The sequence below is a fragment of the Saimiri boliviensis genome, chromosome 5 (genome assembly GCF_048565385.1).
Source record: "Saimiri boliviensis isolate mSaiBol1 chromosome 5, mSaiBol1.pri, whole genome shotgun sequence".
Taxonomy (NCBI): Eukaryota; Metazoa; Chordata; class Mammalia; order Primates; family Cebidae; genus Saimiri; species Saimiri boliviensis.
The window spans coordinates 58,333,505-58,355,838 of record NC_133453.1 but is presented as its reverse complement, the minus strand read 5'-3'; the positions used below and the strand labels follow the sequence as shown (position 1 = coordinate 58,355,838).

General features: G+C 41.7%; 1 protein-coding gene and 1 pseudogene across 1 annotated transcript; one reads left to right on the top strand and one right to left on the bottom strand.

The window, feature by feature from the left end:
* Window positions 1–2,718: 2,718 nt before the first annotated feature.
* Window positions 2,719–6,892, bottom strand: NEUROD1 (neuronal differentiation 1). Its single transcript, XM_003921808.4, has 2 exons — window positions 6,650–6,892; window positions 2,719–5,093 (listed from the first exon to the last, which is right to left on the bottom strand). Exon 2 carries the CDS (start codon window positions 5,080–5,082, stop codon window positions 4,012–4,014), a length of 1,071 nt encoding a protein of 356 aa, XP_003921857.1. The 5' UTR covers window positions 5,083–5,093; window positions 6,650–6,892; the 3' UTR covers window positions 2,719–4,011.
* A 7,830-nt stretch (window positions 6,893–14,722) lies between these two features.
* On the top strand, window positions 14,723–15,350 carry LOC101028767 (histone deacetylase complex subunit SAP18 pseudogene; annotated as a pseudogene).
* Window positions 15,351–22,334: the final 6,984 nt, after the last annotated feature.

Below are 22,334 nucleotides of genomic sequence, written 5' to 3'. Positions count from 1 at the left end.
TAATTATAGAACTAAAACAGCTTGGTTCAAACTGTTAGCTAATGATCCATATATCATTTTAGTAATTGCTAGTTTCTTTGAGAAAATGCATTAATTTTGTAAGAGTGTAAGGACTTTCAAATGTAAAAACATAGAGATTTAACGATTAATAAATTAGAACATAAAATTTATTTCAAATGTTATTTTACTGTAATATATCATAAACCTAAAATTAGTAGAACATTCTTAAGATATTATAATCTTTCATCTTAATTTGTATATAAGTGTTTTAAGGATTGAAAGTGAATAGATCATACTATATAGCTGCAATTGGTTGTATAAAATAAAATATGTTATACAAAGTATCCTATTCAATAGTAATTATACACTAGTTATTATATTTAGCCAAATTTCATCTTCAACTATGAAATTTCACCCTGATTTTGCATACCAGCTTTTTCTAGAAATAACTATTCATAGGATTTTCACATTAAACAAATATACCTAAGCATCTTTTTGATAGGAATAGTTGTGGCTCAAGATGAAGAAACACATAGAATCCTAAATATTATTCATGACAAGCATTAAACAGCAAAACTAAAAGAAATATTTTTTCCAGCGAAGTCAAACTTGCCAGTATTTTTTTTTTTTTTGGTTGGTTTTCATTTAGTAAAATATGTTCTTTTCTTACAAACTGGGTATAAGCATTAGCCAATTACAAAAACTGTAAGAATCTCTTTTAAATATGGGTAGCAATTCATAAAAGAATAAGATAATTTAAAATGTTTCTTATGGTTTGAAAATGCCTTCCAAATATTCATTAAACATTTAAGTGAGTAAATTTGTAGAATATGTTTCTGACATTGGCACTGGTTCTGTGGTATTTCTCTGATCAGATGGAAGTGCTATGTGTTATGCAGAGTGCATGCAGTTCATTCATGCATAAACAATATCATTTTCATAAATTAAATCCTCCCCTGCAGAAGGAACATCTGTGCCTGCCTTTGAATAAAAGATGGTGGCATGTGAGTTACTCCTTGACTGAAAGAATCCCTATGTTTTAGAATGAAGTTGTATTGGCAAATGGAAAAAAAAAAAAAAAAAAATCAAACCTAACTTTTAGTCTTCATTTCTACCTTACAAAAGAATGCAGTCTAGATTCCCCTGTTTGCTATTTTGAAAGCTGAAATTCTTGAAATGTCATTATTTTATTTCTTCTCCTCACTACAGCAACAGATTTTAGTTTGCATGAAGATGTCTAATTTTAATTGCAGGTGAAATTGAGCTACTTAATAGATTAGATCAGGTCTGAATGCTCACTTCATGATCTCCTATGCTGATAGTATTCATGTATCATATCAGTATTATGTTTCTTAAAGTAAGAACAGTGAGAACAATCCAGGATATAGAAAGCAACAGCTTGATTCCAAAATAACAACTCTGATTCACTTGGAATGAGATTGTTGCATTTTAGATAAAGTTGGGACTAACTTAAAAGTATTTCTGTCATGTGATGAAGGCTGATAGAAAACATGTTAAAGTGATATATTTTAAATTGCTCTCAAACATTTTTTTAACATTGAAATATTTCTTACTGCTACTGTCACAGCTTGACGCAGCCTCATTGGCAATGTTATTAGTATGGCTAATTGTTCCTGTCCATTACATTACTCACATTTTTCTGGAGCAGCTTGCTAAATGAGGTCAGCTTTCTGGAACCCCTAAATCACCAATGAGAAGGAGATTAAAGGAACAAGCTTGGGAAGGGGGGTAGTCATCCAATGTGGCACCCGAATCAGAGTAGAAACAATGGAGTTACTAATGACAGTAATCAGAGCACCACAGTAGAGCCAGGGCACAAGTGCCAACATGATATTCCCTAGGAATCATGACTGTCAGTCAATACATCCAGAGGAAAAGAAATGCCAAACTCTTTTTTTTTGAAGTGGACTTAATGATAGACAGAATCATCCTAAGTTTTTCCAGTGAGTTGTGTTCATGAAACAACAGAATAGTGCCCCAAAGAATGGCGGGGGGGGGGGGGGGGGCAGATAATCACACCTTCCTAAAATATAGTACAAATAGCATGCTCTTCAGCACAAATAATCCATTATGCTTTTTCATGGGAAAATGATGGAAATCATCAAAAGATGTTTGTAGAACAATTATAAAATGTCACTTCTCTTGGATTTTTTAAATTAATTAACCCATTTCCCTTTGGTACTTTCTAAAGGTATATAAATTTCTCAGGGACTGTACTGGTTTGCAAGATAAACCTGTTCAGAAAAATGTACAAATAACAGAACACCAAGAAAATGGTAATGTTTTTATGTCTTAAATGTGTAGAAAAACTAAGCTAGGATACTTGTTTATGTCTTATTTGTCAATAATTAACAAAATTGACCTTTTTTTAAAAAAAAAGAAATAGAATAATTTTTTTAAAATATAAATAAAAAACCTAAAGGCTAAGCCACTTAAAACAAGGAAAAAACACAGTTTGTACCACATCCAATCTCACATTCCAAATAATGAAATATTAGCTAGGTCTTTTCATTATCTACAAAGAGCTGGTTGACTCCCTATGCAAGATAGACAGATAAGACCATAAGCCAAGGTAAACTTTTTTCTTTCCTTTTATTCTACATAGAGTGTTTAGTATTTTTTAATTCAGCAAAAAAGCAACTATTTTCCCCCAAAATAAAAACAAAATCCCTTTAAGAAGAAATACAACAATTACTATCACTTTCAATACTACTTTATTGCAACTGGATGAATGTTTTCTAAATTGTGCATTACACCATAATATACAGGATTACAAACAAAATTACAGTACAGATCGATTCCAGTGGTACCAGCATCACATCTCAAACAGCATTTATCCTGGACTGCATTTTACATGCAATAGCTATTGTTCTAATTATGAATTAAATGGTTTGAATGTATTTAAGCTACTGTACTAATTGACTACAATAGATATAAATCCCAACATTAACAACCTGATTAGATTTAGGCTCAGATTTATTACATGAATATATGACAAACCACCATTTTTGTGACTATGTATAAAATCATGCATTTGTAGTTTCTGGAAACATCAATAGCTTCAGATTCTCTGTAAAATCATGGAATGCAAAGGAGTAAAAGACTAAAAAGTAACAGTGCAAATTGTATGTGATAGTCAAGCAGCTTTTGATTTAAAGAAGGGTATGTTGGCATTTATAATATGTACATACAAGCTTGTGCAAGTAATGTATTGAATTGATATGTTTTGATAGAGAATGAATCTCTTAATTTTTTATTCTCTTGAAAGTTATGATTCTGGTTTTTATTTTAGAGAGAGGGAACGATTTTAAAGTGAAATGAATTGCTCAAATTGTGCAATTTGTTTTTACAATTAGTGAGGAAAGAAGTGCTAAGGCAACACAATAACTTTCTAAGCACTTTTCTGCTGGTTAAATTAGTTAAATTATTTTGTATAAATTAGATATAATTCTACTTTTCTGATATGTATAAAAATTGATGAAGCTGCATGGTTTTAAAATAGGAAATCCACATTATAAAAAGTCATTAAAAATTCTGTACAAAATCACAACAAAATAATTCAGCATGGGAAAGGTAACAAGTAGTAAAATGCTGGTTGAAAAATATATATTTATATATATTTTAATTGGCCCATTACTAGTTTAAAAATTGCATAGATCCTAATTATTGCTTGTGATTTTGTTATCCCGATCAGATAATTAATACGATCTGAATACAGCTACACCAAATTCGTGGTGCATTTTTTTTTTAACTTTACTGTATTACTTTTTCATAATAGAAGAGCTATAGAAAATAATACATAAGGTGAACAGGAACTTTGATCCCCTGTTTCTTCCAAAGGCAGTAATGACAATAAATACATATATCACTTGAAGCTTGGAGTATTTGCACTTTGCAGCAGTAGTACCCAAAGGGCTGCCTTTTGTAAACACGACAATCACTGTAAGCACAGTGGTTTCGTTTCCCGGAAATGGTGACACTGGCGTGCCTCTAATCGTGAAAGATGGCATTGAGTTGGGCACTCATGACTCGCTCATGATGTGAATGGCTATCGAAGGACATAATATTGTCTATGGGGATCTCGCAGCGAGGGGCAGCGGTGCCCGAGAAGATTGATCCGTGGCTTTGGGCCCCTGCCAGGGTCGCTGCAGGATAGTGCATGGTAAAGGCATAATTTTTCTCAAATTCGGCGGACGGTTCGTGTTTGAAAGAGAAGTTGCCATTGATGCTAAGCGGCGGGCTGAGAGGTCCGTCAAAGGAAGGGCTGGTGCAATCAGTCAGAGGGCTTTCAAAGAAGGGCTCCAGCGCTGCGCTGTAGGCGTGCGGCGGCGGCTTGACGTGGAAGACATGGGAGCTGTCCATGGTACCGTAAGGTGGACTGGGCAGCCCAGGAGACTGGTAGGAGTAGGGGTGTACAGGGAAGGAAGCGCTGGCCGTCGGCAGGTGCGGGGGCATGTCCTGGTTCTGCTCAGGCAGAAAAGTCCGAGGATTGAGTTGCAGGCAGCCGGCAACCAGGTTGGTGGTGGGTTGGGATAAGCCCTTGCAAAGCGTCTGAACGAAGGAGACCAGGTCTGGGCTTTTGCCTGAGCGCAGGATCTCTGACAGAGCCCAGATGTAGTTCTTGGCCAAGCGCAGAGTCTCAATTTTGGAAAGCTTCTGCGTCTTAGAATAGCAGGGCACCACCTTTCGCAGGTTGTCTAGCGCCGCGTTCAGCCCGTGCATGCGGTTCCGCTCCCGGGCGTTAGCCTTCATGCGTCTCAGTTTAAAACGCTCCAGGCGAGCCTTGGTCATCTTCTTCTTTTTGGGACCGCGTCTCTTGGGCTTTTGATCGTCATCCTCCTCTTCCTCTTCTTCCTCCTCTTCCAGGTCCTCGTCTTCGTCCTCCTCCTCTCCCCCATTCCTCAGTGAGTCCTCCTCTGCGTTCATGGCTTCAAGGTCGTCCTCCTTCTTGTCTGCCTCGTGCTCCTCGTCTTGAGAACTGAGACACTCGTCTGTCCAGCTTGGAGGACCTTGGGGCTGAGGCTCACCCATCAGCCCACTCTCGCTGTACGATTTGGTCATGTTTCTGTTTCCTACATTCAACAGGAGAGGGGCAAACAGAAAGAAAAGGAGAAAAACGCTATATTCAAAAGCCAGATACGCCTTCAGCTTCCACCCACTAAACCTCTACAAATGCATGCGAAAAATACCTGCTCATTACAAAATGAATGCCTCTGAGAAAAAGTTAAATGCAGTGTTTTATAATGGCTCATGCGTGTGCCCCGCTGGTACGTAGGAGTGAGGACAGGACGGGAGGAGGGCAGTGAATATGTATATGTGTACACCACTCACGCATATGTGTATGTATCCTAGTGATTAACTTAAATGTGTTTATGGTGGTTTCCCAACAGGATAATGTGTGTGGAAATGACTGTATATTTCAGCGACTTCATGTTTATCCAAATGTGTTCAAAGTTGCTCGCAACTCCACCAAAAAATGAGTTGAAAAAAATCACACATTCTGCTTCCCTTTCTGTCCTGGCTTCTAGGTACTTAACGATTTAACTTGAAGAGCCACTGCGTAATTTACTAACACTGGCAGTGATTTTTAAGAAGATTATACTTAAGGGTACTGAAGAACAAATGCAGAAAGGATGAAAAATAGTTTCCACAAAATTGTTTCACCATCGATGTAACATTTGGCAACAAAAGTAGACAGGATCTTCCACCCCACCTTCGCCATTCTTTTCTTGCCTTCCATCTCTGGCTAGCCGCTAAATTTCCACCTTGTACAAAAGCTCTCGGTACAGGGCCAGGGCTGGGGGCACGGCGCAGAGCGCTCTCCCACGCGCTGGGGATCAGGTGCGGAAGGCTCCTCTCTAATAAACAGCCCATTGAAAGGACCGCCCGTTCTTTATTGGGGCTTTTCAAAGTTCGCCTCAAACCTCCCTTTAAAAGATTTAGTAATTACAATGGTCAACGATTGGCAACGGCGAAGTTGCCGCTTCTAATAAGGAAAATAAAAAGCCTTTGGTAAAACAACTGAATTTCTGGCTCCAGTAGTGGCTGCTGGGGACTTGGCCGCCTCTGGAGCGGTAACAGGTAGCAGAAGTGAGTCCCTCTCCCTTTCTCCACTTTCCCCCACTCTCAACTAAACTATCTCCGAATCTGATTTATTTTCCATTATGTGAATACTGAAGGTATCCATGTCCCTTTCATTCACTGAAAACACAGATTGACATTCCCAATGTGCATAAAATACATGCACACTATAGAGATAAATAGAATAACAGCTTTTTTCTTACTGTAAGATGTGAGAAAGTGAAGTCATTATTGCTTTTGAGACTTTAAAATCAGCACTAGCAGCTAATCATGGTTACCGTGTATTCTTTTATTAAAAACATCCAAGAAGCTTCTATGCTATTCACAAAAGAAACCCAAATTTTTAAATTTTAAATTAGAAAGCCTGCAGGGGGTACTTGAGTGACATTACTCATTTGTGTGAGTAGTTATGGGCAATTATGGAGAGAGATGCTGGTCTCAACACATATACACACGCTTGGAAACGCACACATACAGAATATGTAGGTGCATCAGTCTTCAGTTACTGCTTCTATTCTAGAGCAAAAAATGAAAGAATTTTAATTACCTTTGTTGTTAGTAGGTCCTGAGTGGTGGTAGTCTCATAACCCTGGGGCCTCCGGACGCCGTGCCTTCTGCGTGGGCGAATTCCTCGTGTCCCGGCCGCGCGGGCGCTCAGGTTATATAGCCCAGTTAGTGATGCTAAGCGCGGGCGGGGCTGCGAGCTGAGCGGCTAGCAGGTCTCTGCGCCTGGCGCCTGCGCACGCGTCCAGGCTGTGCGCTCCTGGTTCTCCCCTCCTCCCTGCTTCTCCCCACGCCTTGCTCTCCTCCCGCCCTCCTCCGACAACCGCTCCCCTCACCCTCCACCCCAACCCCCGCCCCTTCTCCTTCCTCCCCGGCATGCGCCATATGGTCTTCCCAGTCCAGCCAAGAGCCTAGAACCACGTGACCTGCCCATTTGTATGCCGCGGAGCGCTCCATTCCGGCCCCTTTGTGGCCAGAAGAAAGTGGCCCATCTGTCGCCAGTTAGAGACTCCGCGGACCTGTTTTTACCCGCAGGAGAGATTAACCCTTTCAGGCGGCAGAAGGGACCGGGGATAGAGGGGGGAGGGGATTTGAAGGAAGGAAGGGAAAAGCTAATGTTGACTAGGTCTAGGTCAAAACGAGTGGCCTGCTTTCGCGCCGGAAGTAGGACAGAGGTGAAAGAGCCAGAAGCGGGGAGACTGAGGCACGCAGTGATGAGTCCTCTCTCCTTTCGATTCCTTGCCCTGGCACTGGCATTCAGAACAGCATGACTCCCTGCCCTCTCTGAAAGGCCCATCCCTTTGCTTCTCCTTAGCAGACGCTTTGATCATTGGCGCCAAAGGGTGGCTTCTAATCTCCGTCGGCCCCTCTAAGCAAACATACACGCCATATAAAAGCCGCTTCATCTGTAAACGCAGCGTTGAGATTAGTTCCCCAGCTTCCCTAACCAGACGTCCGCTGCCAGTTCCTTCCGTACAGAATATATGTACCCGTCATTCTATCCCTACCATACATGCAATCCTTCGTGTCCTGACCCTCACCTACCACTGTCCCTTGAGACCCTCTCACTATGTCAGTCCCCATCTCCATCCCCACGATCTTGTCCTCAAAGCGAGCTAGTTCTCCAGAGGCCTTGGTTCCATTGGCCTTTGCGCTCTCTTGTATGGGAGCTGGGGGCTTCTTTGACGCTTAGATTCTGCCCTCTAACTATGGCCACTGGGTTGCTGCAAAGAGCATCCTCACTCAGCTAGTCCAGGGACCCTTCTGGTTCCCTGGCCAGCCCTCTTTGCATGGCCTCGCCTCTCTAGTCCAGGCATTGACCACGAGTACGGTGGTGGACACCTCACCACAGCTGGACCTGCGCTCTTGCTCTTTTCAATCTCGAGTCTGTGTAACACACTTGATTCAGACAAACCTTTTCAAAGAGAAGATGGAATGGGTGTGTGTTGAACCGGTCTTTCCGAACTCTTTCTAGAAATGCCTTTAGCACAACCCCGGGAAAGATTAATGGCTGCAAACTCTTCCAGGGTTCAAAGCCTCTGATTTGAAGCTCCCACCTTGCAGGTCAAGCAAAGACCACAGAAATTCTCGATCAGTTCTGAAGGAGCCGTTAGATATTGTTGCCTAGTCATTCTTCACTCTCTTCGAACAAGGATCTTCCGGAATAATACATTTTAAAAAGAAAGAAACTGGCCTGTCTGCTCATTCTTTCCCAGCTTTGCCTCTAATCCTTCATTAACTGACTCCTTACCCCCTCCCAGACCTGAAGCCCTCTGCAATAAATACCTCTTAAGTGAATTACTTATTTAAAGGAAATTGCCCTAAACATCCCTCGAGTTTGCAAACAGTGTCAGCGTCGAGTGGCTGGAGTGGGGTGCATCTGGGAAAGGGTGGGGACGGAGGAGAGAGTGGAGGTGGAGGCAGTGGGTCCTAGCCAGATCGCCAGTGTCTGAAGGTGGCAGGTGCAGCCTTCCTTGCACAGTATGAATCTAAAAACGGAAGAAAGGAGTTGTGCCACCGAAGCGTGGCATGAATCTTTGTGAGGTTCCAGAGTTTTGCTTGCTTTCCTACCTTCACGTGGCTGACAAAGACCATAGGAGAGGATAAAATAATTCACCCAGGAGCCTGGTCCCAGGATTTACCCCTGTACTCTCTGTATCTTCAGAGCTGGGCTAAAAATCGAGAGACATCGGAGTACTAGCCCTTAGAAGCTGGTTTACAGCCCGAGATCCGAGGACATTTGAGGCAGGGCCAAGCTAAGTGCTGCGCCTCGCCCGGCAGCTGTCCGGACTGGCAGCGTACGGTGCTGCAGGCAAAAGGAACTTGTGCCTAGGCTCTCGTTTTTCTAACCTTGGGAAGCTCCAGAGGATATCTGGGGACAGAGGGGGAGAACGGACTCCAGCTAACCCCGAGGTCAGGGGTGGCCTAGAGGTCCCTCTGCTAAATCCTTGTCCGTCACCCTCAGAAAGCAGAAACGTCTCCAGTTTGCGACATTCCGTACAATACAGGAGAATTATGGCGGAGTCAGATGTTCCTGGGCCAGAGGGACGCCCGAGTGTTTTGCCAGACGGAGACTCAAATACATAAAGTGCGGGAATTACCAGTCTGTTTCCTCCCTCTCCCCTCGATAAATTCATCTCTAATCCCACTGAGCGTTATTCGCTCAGGTCTGGGGATTTGTACAAAGGAAAGGCCACTCCAGGATGTTTCTGAGACCGGGTTGAGGTTGGGTCTCACGGTGGCTGTTACTGGGCTTCCCAGCCTGCAGCGATAGGACTTGACCCTCCTCCGCGCGGAGAATTTCGACCCGGGGCGCCGGCATCGCGACGCTCAGCCAGTGCCTGCGGGGCTCCTGGGAAATGGAGGGGTAGTTAGACCCTAAAGGGAGGAGCCCAGACAAGGCCTGGATTGAGGTACTTTTTGCTTGGGGTTGAAGGCGCGAGAAATTGGGGCGAGAGAAGAGAGTCAGCCGGACGCTGAGAGAGGACGGAGCTGAAGGGGCGGCGGAGCTTAGCGCTGAGAACCTTCTCCGCGGCCTCGCCCCGCCTCCTTATTTTCTTCTCTTTGGACACGTTTGGACGGTTGCACCCTTTCCCCCCTCCTGATTCTCTAAGTTTTTTCTCTCTCCCTTCGCTGCCCGTTAGCTGTACTCCCCCAGCTCCAGTCCCCACTGGGCGCTGCAGGCTACCCAGCGGCACGCGAACCGCACGCGCGGGCAACAAAAGCCGCTTTCATGACTCACTGCCCTCGAGCAATGCCCCAAATCTGCCGCCTCCCGGGTCCCCACTCTGAGCGCGCGGCGCGGGCCGGGCGTCCCGGCCGTTACAGCGGCAGCCGGAGCGCCCGCGGGAAGGGGGCGGGAGGAGGCGTGTGGCCGAGGGTGGGGAGAGGGCAGTGTGGCCTGGGCCGGGCGGAGGGGAAGGGGGAGGCGTGTGGAAGGATGGGGGTGGGGAAGGGATGGAAGCTAGTGGCCCGGACGTAGGGGGTGGGAAGCGTGTGGCTGGAGGCGAAAGCGGGAGGTGGGAGGTGGGGGCGAAGCATTCACAGGGCCAAGATAAAGAGCAGGGGCAGGGCCGGCGTCGGCCGCGGTGACCTGTTTCTCAGGGAAACAGATGCTCGGTCTTGCAAAGGGAGGTTTGCGTTCAATGAAAGGATCAAGTGTAGCCTGGGCAGCCCCGCCGACCCCGAGAGGTTCCCGCGTCCTCTCCCCGCCCTACCTAGGAGGGGGGTGTCCGCGCCTGTGCGCGTTCCAGGGGCGGGAGATGGGGGTGGGGGGCAGGGTAACCGAGGGGCCCGCGAGACCTTGGCGCGCAGAGGCCGCAGGATAGACGGCTGAGAGCTGCAGGTCCTACAGACGCCCGGTAGCTCAGAGGTTCCAGAGAGCTTCGAGGGGTGGGGGGTAGGGGGTGGGGGGTGGGCGGTTGACGCGGGTTCGGACTAGACCGCCGACGCCGCGCCTCCGCCCCGGGGGAGGCAGTTGGGCTCGCGGGTCCTGGCCTGAGGCTGGAGCTGCTCAGGCTCGACTGGCAGGCGACCGGGGAGAGCCAAGCGCAAGAGATATGCTATTAAAATGCCTCGCAGTCGCCCCGAGCGCAAAACCCGTCCTCCCCAAATCTCCTGGGCTTGCGGCATAATCTTAATTAAGATAATTGATTCATATTGCACCTGCGAGAACGGAAAAAATTGATTTCAACCCCCAATCCTACAAATCGCTTAGAGCTATTGGATGGAGCAGGACGCGACTGTGATTTGGGGAGTGATTTAGTGCCGGGCTTCCCCAGCTCCGCCTGCCTGGGCCTTTTTATTTATTATTTATGCCCTCCCAGTCCCGACGGGGCCTCTGTGGCTCCTTTCTTGGCTCCCACAGACCTTGGAAGGACTTGTCTTTGATTCCCCGTCAGGATTGAGGGGCTTTACTTAAACCAACCAACACGCAGAACCAACAATGTAAAATCAATGCAGTAGGACCATCTTGGCAGGTGTGGGTCACCGACGCAATTGCTCAAGGCCTCGTGCGTCCGATGCGCTGTGTGTGCAAAACAGTGTTACTGTGTGATTGCACTTGAATGTATGTGTATGAATCCGTGTTCGCCTGAGTGTGCAAGATTATGTGAATTGTGTGCAAATAGTGTGTGCATACGAGTGTGTGGTTGGTAGTGTGTATGTAAACATGACTGTGTGAAGGTGTGTGTCTATAAATGTGAATGTGTATGTGTGTGTATAAGTGGGTGGGGTGAGACTGTCCGTGAGTGTGTGTCCACGGGCGTACCTGCTCTTGGGTGAGGAGTGTGAGCAGAGGGCGCACACCTGTTTCCCAGGGATCGAGGAACAGCTTGCGGTTCAAAAGGGATCGCAGGGCCAGGGAACTGACAAGCACACGCTCTTTGCCAACCTTTGCCTTAACAGAAAGCAAGTAAACAAAAATCCTCAGTAGCTGTGTGTAGCTTCGGGAGTGGAGAGCCGTGACACACCGACGGCGCCGGAGCTTCCCAAGAACAATAGCTGCTGCAGTGGGTTGGAAGAGGAGACCCGGGCAAGTTCCTAAAGGCACGGGAGGAGCGCGGGCAAACCAGGTTTTCAGCCCCAGGCAGCTTGTAGAAGGAATGATTTCCTCAACTTATCAGCACCGTGGACAATTCCCACTACACAGGCCCTGACGTTTGCCTACTAGATTCAGCAGAAACTCTCTTCCCTTCTTCCTTCCTCCTTTCCTCCCTCTCTTCCTCCTTTCCTCCCTCCCCTACTTCCTCCTTTTCTCCCTCTCTTTCTTCTACCTTTCCTTCCTTTTCTCCCTCCCATTCTTCCTCTTTTCCTTCCTTTTCATCTTCCATACTTCCCTGTTGGCTTTGTTTTAAAAACAAAAACAAAAACAAAAAAGCATTGGCCACCATGTCTGAACCAAAGAGTCCTGTAAGTCTACGTCTAATTAGCCGCATATTCACAGTAAATTTCCTGGAAAACCTGATAGCCAGATTTAGGGATAAGGAAAGAGCTTAATCTATAATTTGAGCTGGTTAGTCTGAAACAAAGACAGAAATCATATATTGAATAACGTTAAGAAACAGTCATTATTCCAACATTTGTACTTATTTGCCACACAGCTTCAAAACCAAAATGAATTTCTTATTTACTGTCCACAGAATTTCTTCTACTGTCCACAGAATTTCTGTCCAATGAATTTCTTGTTTACTGTCCACAGAAGTAATAAAAATATCTCTAAACATGTTTTTTATTTTGCTTATGTTTTATGGAGTATAAATTTTATTGAAAATATAAATCTTTTTCACCATCACTTTATCAATGCTTCCGTTATTTCATATTGTAAACAATTTATGGTAAATTAATGAAAAAATAAGCCAGCAGAAGTTAAATGGTATTACTCAGATTCGGTGAGCCATACAATTAGCTAAATCATGCCAGATTTAAAATATTACCCATGGAGTACTCATAACTTATCCAAGCTATACTGGAAAAGTCTAGTAAAGACATAATTGAGAAGAGAAAGCTCCTTTGGCAATTTAAAATCTGAGAAATGTATACCATATCCCCCACACACATTTATTAATGTAATTTTCAAAACATCATTATTAGTAGTAAACAAAATCCTTATCAAGTATTATTCAGACTTCACTGTAATGAGAAATACAGTCATTTTTGATTAAAGAATTCATCCCTAGAGTCTCACCTTCTTTAAATAAAATGTTTTCTTTCCTTTTTAACAAATACATTTCACTTGAATTAAATATTGATAATTTGACCTTTTATGTCTTTAACTAATCAAAGGAGGAAAATTTCAAATGTAGATCTCGGAGTTTGGCCCTGGTGGGTCTTTCCGCTTGAGTAGGCACTGAGATTAAAGGAGGCAAACTTCCACTTTCACTGCTCTCTCCTTACACTAATTGCTTATGCAAAAAATGCAGATTTGTATTAATTAGTAACTCCACTGATTAGTTCTGTGGTATTTTCACATAATAAATCATGCTGCAGACATGAATTTTGGCACATCACCCAGTGGTGGCTCGGCAGCAATACGGGTTTCTTATTAAAATAAAATCTCTAGCTAAATCTACCTTTCGGATGCAGGTACTGTGAGCAGCCACCTGCTGGGAGCACCTGCCATGGGAAATTACTTTCACTCAGTGACAAGCCACTTTAGGGGCTCAAACAGAACAATTTGATTATGAGGTTAGGCTCTAATAGTAAACAAATAAATAGTTAAACACATGCATACATATGTGACACAAATGTGCCTAAGCTTTAGGCACATTTTGTAGACGATGATGTCATAACAGATAATTTACTTGTAACGGGTCTAGATGTTTAAAAACAATGTCCCAATTTATCAATAAATACTTCAGTCTATTTTCCTCCTGTGACACCTTTGCTATTGTGTGAGATGGTCTGGTATTTTGAGACTCTCACATAACTCACACTCATTGACTTTACCCACTCCCTAGGCAGGCAAGCTAGTTTTGGAAGGAAAAGGACTACAAAAGCATCAAGGTGAGGAATATGAATGCCAAAAGCCCTCCCAGAGGGAATTGGCCACCCTGCCATCCTAGCATCAGATGAGAAGCTGTGAGACCAGACACCCACAGTTGCCTGACGTGAGGCAAATTCTCCCTTTCCCATTGTTCACTCACTATACAAACTTTTATACAACTTCTTTCTCTTGAAATCATTTAATTTGATAAGGCAGTAACATGGTTCAAATTTCAGTTACACAGTGTATTGTGAGTAATTGCTTAAAGTATAAGCTTTGCTGCTACCTCTTTAGTCCATGAATCTCTGGGTAAATAACAGACATGTATCATGGTCAGTGACCAATCACATCAGTCATTTTAAATTCTGTTAGTGATTGGTCACTTCCTCTTTGTTATTTAGTTCATGCACAGACAGCAAAGTCTTGGTTGGTTTGCCTCCCTCTCTCCTTGTATCAAGCCCATATGACATTAAAGAAATCAGTAGCAGAGAAAAGTGACCAACAGCAATTAAAGTGTAGCAAATAAAGTAAAAGTGATAATGCTGAAAGTGAAATTGAATATGACGGGATTTGAAAATGGAGACCGCAAAGTAAAGACAAGTTAAGACCTAGGACTGCCTGAAGGTAGTGAACAAATGATGTTGAAGAAGTCAGATCATTCAGAAACAAGGTAATACAGCTCCAATATTGTTTACTTTAAATTGCACTCACAACAGAAAGCTGCTTAGGGTAGAACGCATTTACTTTTACTTAGGATCGAAGAGTGTAACGAAAACAAAAACCCAATCAGCTTAACTATCATGTAGGCCAAACGCTGAAGTCAGGTGCTCCATTGAAAGGAATTAGTAATTATAAGAAGACTGAAGAGAAATATTTCACTGCCAGTGAAGGCAGATTTTAGTGTTTTAGAAACTGGCATGACTTCACAGTATTTGAATGGAATATTAATGGAATTTTAGGAGAAATAGCTGACTGTGGGAATGTTGGCATCTGCTATTCAAAGACTCTATGTTTGCAGCCACAGGAACTTCACGAAGGCAGATGTACAGACTTAAAAGAGGAAAGTGGTTGTGACAAAAAGGACGAAGATATGCCAGAGGAAGTAACAACAGTAAAGTAAAACAGGTCGGCCGTAGGAGGAAGATGGCGTTGTAGTGACGCGTTACCCAGGAGGAAATTAAGAAGGAGCCAGAGAAACCAGTGGACCGTGAGAAGACTTGCCTTCTACTTGCTGCAGATCTTCCCCACCAAGAACGGCCGCCGCCACTGAATGGACGAGTTCTCCCGGGGAAACGTACCGTCCATCGAGTTGCAGACCTACACTTGGTTGGATGCAACCTTGAAAGAACTGACAAGTTTAGTGAAAGAAGTCTACCCAGAAGCTAGAAAGAAGGGCACTCACTTCAGTCTTGCAATTGTTTTTACAGATGTTAAAAGACCTGGCTATCCAGTTAAGGAGATTGGCAGCACCATGTCTGGCAGAGAGTGGACTGATGATTACATGACCCTGCAGTTGCAGAAGTTCCAAATAGGAGATTACTTGGACATAGCAATTATCCCTCCAAATCGTTCACCACCTCCTTCACGGTACATGAGGCCATATTAAATTCTATTTATTATCTTGCATTTATTTTTTGGTCAGTTATGTAAAATAAACTTACTCCTTTCCTCCCCTGATTCTTGCCATTAAGCCTTTAAATTCTAAACAAATTATAATGCATCATCTATTTAGAAATTAGATTTGGGTGTGCTGTTGTATGATTACCAATAGAAAGTTCAGCCGGGCAATGTGGCTCATGCCTGTAATCCCAGCTGTTAGGGAGGCAGAGGCGGGAGGATAGCTTGAGCCCAGGAGTCTGAGGTCTGCCTGGGCAGCATAGCGAGACCCCGTTAAAAAAAAAGAAAGAAAGAAAGTTCATGTGTTTCAAGCCCTTTTATAAATATGAAGAAAAGAGCTCTAAGCACTTTGTGTAAAATTGTACTGTTAAATATATGTGTGTAATTAAAAAAAAACCCTTCAAATGAAAGGAAATCTCAGAGATATTTTACAACATTGAAAGGGCAAAAGGTAAAATATTGGAAGCTGATCCAAATTTATAAAGGAATATAATAATTCACTAAGACATAGAAAAAATGCTTGTCCAAACCACTTTTGATAAACTTTTACAAGAAATAAAACACTTGAATGCTTAATTATCTAATGCTTTAAATTTTAGTATACTAAATAAATATTAGTTTTGTAATTTTTTAGTTTCCCAAAATAAGAGACTTTTAATATTTTAACAAAAAAATCTAAAGGTCTTAGACCAATTGTAATTTTTCCCATTAATTGTTAAGATCACTTTTCAGAGTTTCAGCTTGGAAAGTCATATTTTAATTTATTTATTTTTATACAGATTTTCGCTCTGTTGCCCAGGCTGGAGTGCAGTGGCATGGTCTCAGCTCACTGCAACTTCTGCCTCCCAGGAGCAAGCGATTCTCCCACCTCAGCTCCCTGAGTAGCCAGGACTACAGGCACATACCACCACGCCAGGCTAATTTTTGTATTTTTAGTAGAGACAGCATTTTGTCATGTTGGCCAGGATGGTCTCGAACTCCTGACCTCAAATGGTCCTCTGCCACACCCTCCCAAAGTCCTGGGATTATAGCCACCACACCTGGCTGTAAAGTCATTTTTTATGGTCCTGCCTGCACTACTATGCAGAGCAAGGACTGCCCGTATTCATTAGGATACAACTCAAACTGGTGTAAGAAAAGGAGGCACATCATTGGCTCACGTATTTGAAATGTCTAGGGTTTGGTCTTGCTTCAGGCATGGCTGGATTCAGAATTGAAATGACATAAAAAGAGCTCAATTGCCCTTCGTCTCAAACCTATATATTAGATTCCTTCTCAGGTTCAATGTGATGGCCTCCAGTTGTCCTCATCCTTGTGGTGGCAAGGTGGCTTCAACAACTCTAATTTCATAATTTTCTGGTTCTAGTCTAATATAATTGAGTGGAGTAGACTTTTATTTTTAAATCAATAACTCTTGCACACATCCTTAGACAGACACTTATTTTACTAGTTTAGGCTGCCAACCTTACATCCCATCACTGTGGCCAGGTGTGTTTCATATTCTATCCTTGGGGCCAAATATGGGTGGAGTCCTATCCAAATCACACAAATTATTGGTGAAGAATTGTAAAATACTCAAATAATTAAGGGGAATATGCTGGCAGACAGACTAAAAACATCCATGAATTACCCTTGGTGATCATCCACTCCTATATCTTTATCCTCCACATGAGAAAGGCTCCAAGATCTGTCCAGAAATTATGAACTATGTTGCCAGTTGCTAGGAAGACAACTACCCTTGCATTTCCTACAAATACCTCAAAATCAATGTGCTCGAAGGCGAACCTTTTATATTCTCCACCCCCAACCCCAACCAAGTCGATGTGTCCTCTTTGTTTTCTATCTCAATGCAGATTATCACTATCCACGTTAGCTGCTCATACTAAAAATCTGGAAAATAGCTTAACTTCTTACTTTCCCTCACCCAAGACTAAATTTAATCACCAATAAACTCTTGTTAATTGTACCCCTAATATTTTTGAACTCAACCTATGTCTCTCCATTCATATTTCTCCTGTCTCATTTCAGCTACCATCTTTATCTTTGGCCTGCATCTCAGCAATAACCTTTTCAACTTGATGCCCAGCCATTGTTTTTGGTTTTTAAGTTTTGTTAAAATACACACGACATAAAATTTGCCATCGTAACCATTTTTAAATGTACAGTTCACTAATATTAATGAACATTCACATTGTTGTAAAACCATCACCACTATTTATTTCCAGAACTCTTTTCATCTTGCAAAACTGAAACTTTCTACCAGTTAAACAATAATTCCCCTTTTCTCTTCTCCCTACCCCTGGCAACCACTATTCTACTTTGGTCTCTCTGATTTTTACTATTCTAGGTACCTCATATAAGTGGGACCAAGCAGTATTTGTCTTTCTGTGATTAGTTCATTTCACTTAGCATGTAACAGGATTTCCTTCCTTTTTAAGGCTTGAATAATATCCTATTGTGTGTGTGTGTGTGTATATGTATATATATATATATATATATATATATATATATATATATATATAAAATATTTTGCTTACCCATTCATCTATCTATAGATAACTTGGGTAGCTTTCATGTTTTAGCTATTGTAAATAACGCTGTTATGAACATGTGTGTACATATATCTCTTTGATCCTTCTTTCAATTCTTCTGGGTATATATCCAGAACTGGAATTGCTGGATTATGTGGTAATTCTATTTTTAATTTGTTTAGGAAGTGCCATACAGTGACTGGACCATTTTATGTTATTAACAACAGTGCACAAGGGTTTTGGTTCCTTCACATCCTCACCCACCAATGCTTGTTCTGTTCTGTGTTTGTTTGTTTTTTTTTTCTTTTTCTTTTCCTTTTTTTTTTTTTTTTATAGTAGCCATCTTATCGGTGTGAGACACAGACATTGATTATCTTCTAAACTTTTTTCATACTGTAGCCAGAATGATCTTTAGTAAACATATCATGATCATGTAACTGAAGGTTTAAATCCTTCAGCGGCTCCTCATTGACATCAGGATAGTCTGACCTCCTTAACATGTTTTATAAAACTCATTCATGATTTTTTCCCTGACTAACTTTTTTAGCCTTACTTCTCAACTGCTCCCTTTTCCACCTCTTCCCCTATAGCCCATCCTCCACTTACTATATATACATATACACTCTATGTATCAGTCACTCTGAAATTTGTTCAGATCTGTGAAAATCCTGTACTTGGCTGGGCGCGGTGGCTCAGCCTGTAATCCCAGCACTTTGGGAGGCCGAGGCGGGTGGATCACGAGGTCAAGAGATCGAGACCATCCCGGTCAACATGGTGAAACACTGTCTCTACTAAAAATACAAAAAATCAGCTGGGCATGGTGGCGTGTGCCTGTAATCCCAGCTACTCAGGAGGCTGAGGCAGGAGAATTGCCTGAACCCAGGAGGTGGAGGTTGCGGTGAGCCGAGATCGCGCCATTGCACTCCATCCTGGGTAAGAAGAGCGAAACTCCGTCTCAAAAAAAAAAAAAAAAAAAAAAAAGAAAATGCTGTACTTCCCCTCCACCCCAACACAATTCCTTCTGATAGATGCTCTTTCTCCCTTGACACCCGGCCAGCTCCTGCTCATCCTTGAGATCTCAAGGTAGCATTTTTTCCAGGAAAATTTCCTTGATAAATTCCCTCAGCCAAGCTTCATTAGTACCCTTACTATGTGTTCCCACGGCACTCCATGCTTGCCCTAACACAGTACTCTGTGTCAGTCACACTCTGTAATTGCCTGCTTACTTATCACCATTCCTCTAGTCCCATGCCAGCCTATGCAGCTCTTGGACAATAACTGTAAATAGTATGACTGAGAAACTGAATTCTGAACTTCAATTGTTACAAATTGTAAATTAACACTGATATCTGAATCAGTTATAGTAAAATTGTAAAGTATATTTGGAACAACTTGGATATGTGAGTCTACTTTTCAACTGTAAGTTTATGAGATCTAAATACAGATAAGAAGCATCTGAATTGAGATGTGCTGTAAGTATAAAATACATTGAATTTTGAAGACTTATTACAAAATAAAGAATGTAACTTTTTAGATAGGTTACCCGTTGAAATAATATTTTTCATATAGCAGTTACCATAAACTATTTAAATCAATCTTATTTGTAATTCAGCCACTTTTTAGTATAGCCACTAGAAATGCTTACATATGTGGTTTACCTTGTATTTCTATTAGACAGCACTGACCTAGACTATAAATTCTGTAGGAACAGGAATCATGACTGCCTTATTTACTTATTTTTTAAACTTTTATAACATTCACCATGTGTTGGGTGTTAATCTATGCATTACTTGGAATTGCAAGCATTAACTATTTTGATCCTTATAACAACCTTTTAAGCTAAGTAGTATCATTATCCACATTTCACATACAAAGAAATGTTTAACTAGCTCAGAGTCAGAGAGTTGACCCTATGGAGTTAAACTGTAGGGGGGATACAGAAATTATACTCCCAATAACTTTGTTGTATTGTTTCTTGTTTGTTCTCTTATTATAGGTGTCCAGAGAAACAATTGCTACCCAACTTTTTCGATTAACAACAATCATCATTCAATTACTCTTTTAAAATTAATCAATCTGTTCATTCCATAAGTATTAATTGAACTCTTAGTGCCAGGTACTGTGCTGGGTAATAAGGACTCTAAGTTGAATGAAACAAATGCTTTACTTATAAAGAAACTCTTTCTGATGGTGGTGACAATCATATAATGAAATAAAAATAACACAATATTGTATTATACAATACAAATATACATAAAGGATCACTCATAACAGCCTTGAGGAAAGAAACAGGAGAGAAAAAGTGAGAGAACATCTTGAACAATAAGTAGGAGTAAACTAAAAGTGGGTGAGTGGGAGGGGAGAGGTAGTTGAAGCAGGGGAGAAGGTGAGCAGAGCTAAGAAGTAGCCTGGTGTTGGTCATGGAAGTGGTTTAAGGCAGTAAATAACAAGTTCATATTTACCTACATAAAAGTTCACAAGTGAGTGAAGCTGGAAAAGAGATTGGTGGAAAGTAATTATCACTTAAACCAGAGAAACAATTAACAGTCTATTGCTGTAGCTCTAAGCACAGATGATGGTAGTTTACACTAAGTGGGGGCAGTGGTGAAAAAATGGGCATATTTTCATGATGTTTAAAGGATAAGAGCCAACTTGATATTTGGTTGGAAGGAAGGTGCAGGGGGCGGGGATTTGTTGCAGATAGTTCAAGTTATTTAATCAATTTTGTATTTTCAATTTTTTCCTGCTAAAGGAACTCTGGCTTTCTGAGGAGCCAATATGTCCATCTTGAGTAAATGGATCTTGATTGGAATAGTCCAATTACAACAATCCTGTTCCCTGTTTTCTCAGTCTCCCTTGTCTTGAAGTAGTCATCTGTCCTATTCTGATAAGCGAATTATAAAGAGAGGTCTGCTGGGAGGCTCTTCAGGGAAAGCTGTGTTTCCTTGTAAAAGAGACTCACAAGACTGCTTCTTTCTACTTGTTTCTTTTGAACATAAAGGTGAAGCAGTTCTGTCTCAATTCCATCAGGGAATACCACAAAAAATTGTAGAAATGTTGCTGGACATTTTTAGGTTATTGAATCAACACCACAGCAACCTACCTTGAACCTACTTATTATGTGAGAAAAAGAAAACAACATCATTTAAGCTACTGTAAATTGAGTTGTCTATAACTTGTAAGGTAGCATATGACTATTTGATATTGGGTTAAATGAGAGTAGTCAAGGGTTTTCTCTGGTTTCTGATTTAAGCAATTGGGTAAATGGTACAGGGAAGTCTGGGAGTGGAGCAAGGTTAATGGGAAATGTGTCGGGCTAGAGACTGTTTATGCTAAGTTTGATGGTTACGTGCATATCCAGGTGACAAGTGGACCATTTGATATACTTGCTGAAGTTTTGAAAGAGAGCTCTGGCCTGGAGATACAGATTTGGGAGACATGAGAATATTAACGTCAATTCATCTAGAGACAGAAACATACAATAAAAGAAAAATCTATTGCATATAAAATCATACCTTTCAAGTACAAATATGCATGCAATTACCAGCCTCACCTCAAGACATATAGAGCTGGAATGTTATCTGCCTGCCTAATTTGAAGATAGGATACAGCATCACTTGAATATAGACTAGAAGCATGTAAGAAAAGAAGGAAATCCAGTGGCAATATCTGAGCTTGGGTTCCTTAAAAGTAGACTCTGAGACAAAAATTCAGTTGAGAAATTATCCCAGCACATATAGATAGGGGAGTGGAGAGAACTGATTTAGGAAAATTAAGGGTGTTAACAAAGGATATGTTATCAGGCAATTAATTCTTTGGGTAACTGGTGCTTTATACTGCTGGAGAAATCACAGAGCCATTATACAACATATGCCTCAGAGTTATTCCACCTGACTATGAGAGACCAGGCCTCTGTATAGACCAATTTCTGTTAGCCAGTACTGAAGGCTGCTCCTATGCACACAGGCAGAACAGGCTCTACAATGAGATGCCGGTGCTGGCAGTTGAAAGTCTGCCTAGCATATACTGTAATAGTAAGGTCCAAAAATTATGGGTATTATTGACAGCATCTGAGATGGAGCATAATCAAAGCCAGGAAAGCCATGGGATGAAAATGGGGCCATCAGAAAAAGGTCAAAAGAGTTGAAACAAAAAAGGGGACAGAAGCTAAATAAATTTTCTGAGTTAAACAAAGGGTTTACAGTGACTCACAGTATTCCAGCCATCTTGGGTTCTAGCAGAAAAAGACCTAAGGAACATTATACTATAAAACTGCAACTTTGGTGGCATTTGAAAAGTAATTCCTGCTTTTACTAATTCTTAATTCTCAGTAGATTAAAAGTACATTTTCTCATCTTAAAAAAAAACTCAATGGCATAACAGTGTTTGTTTTTATAATATACACTCTTTCCTTGAAATAAAGGAAGAAACACTAAAACAAAACAAAACAAAAACAGTCCTGGAGAGAAAATGAAACAAAGAAACCAAAATCTCTGTCCACTGCTAAAATATTTCGTTCCATCTCATTTTTCTTCTTGTAGTAGTTTTGTAATTTTTGAAAATTTAACTTTTAAGTTCAGGTGTACATGGGCAGGTTT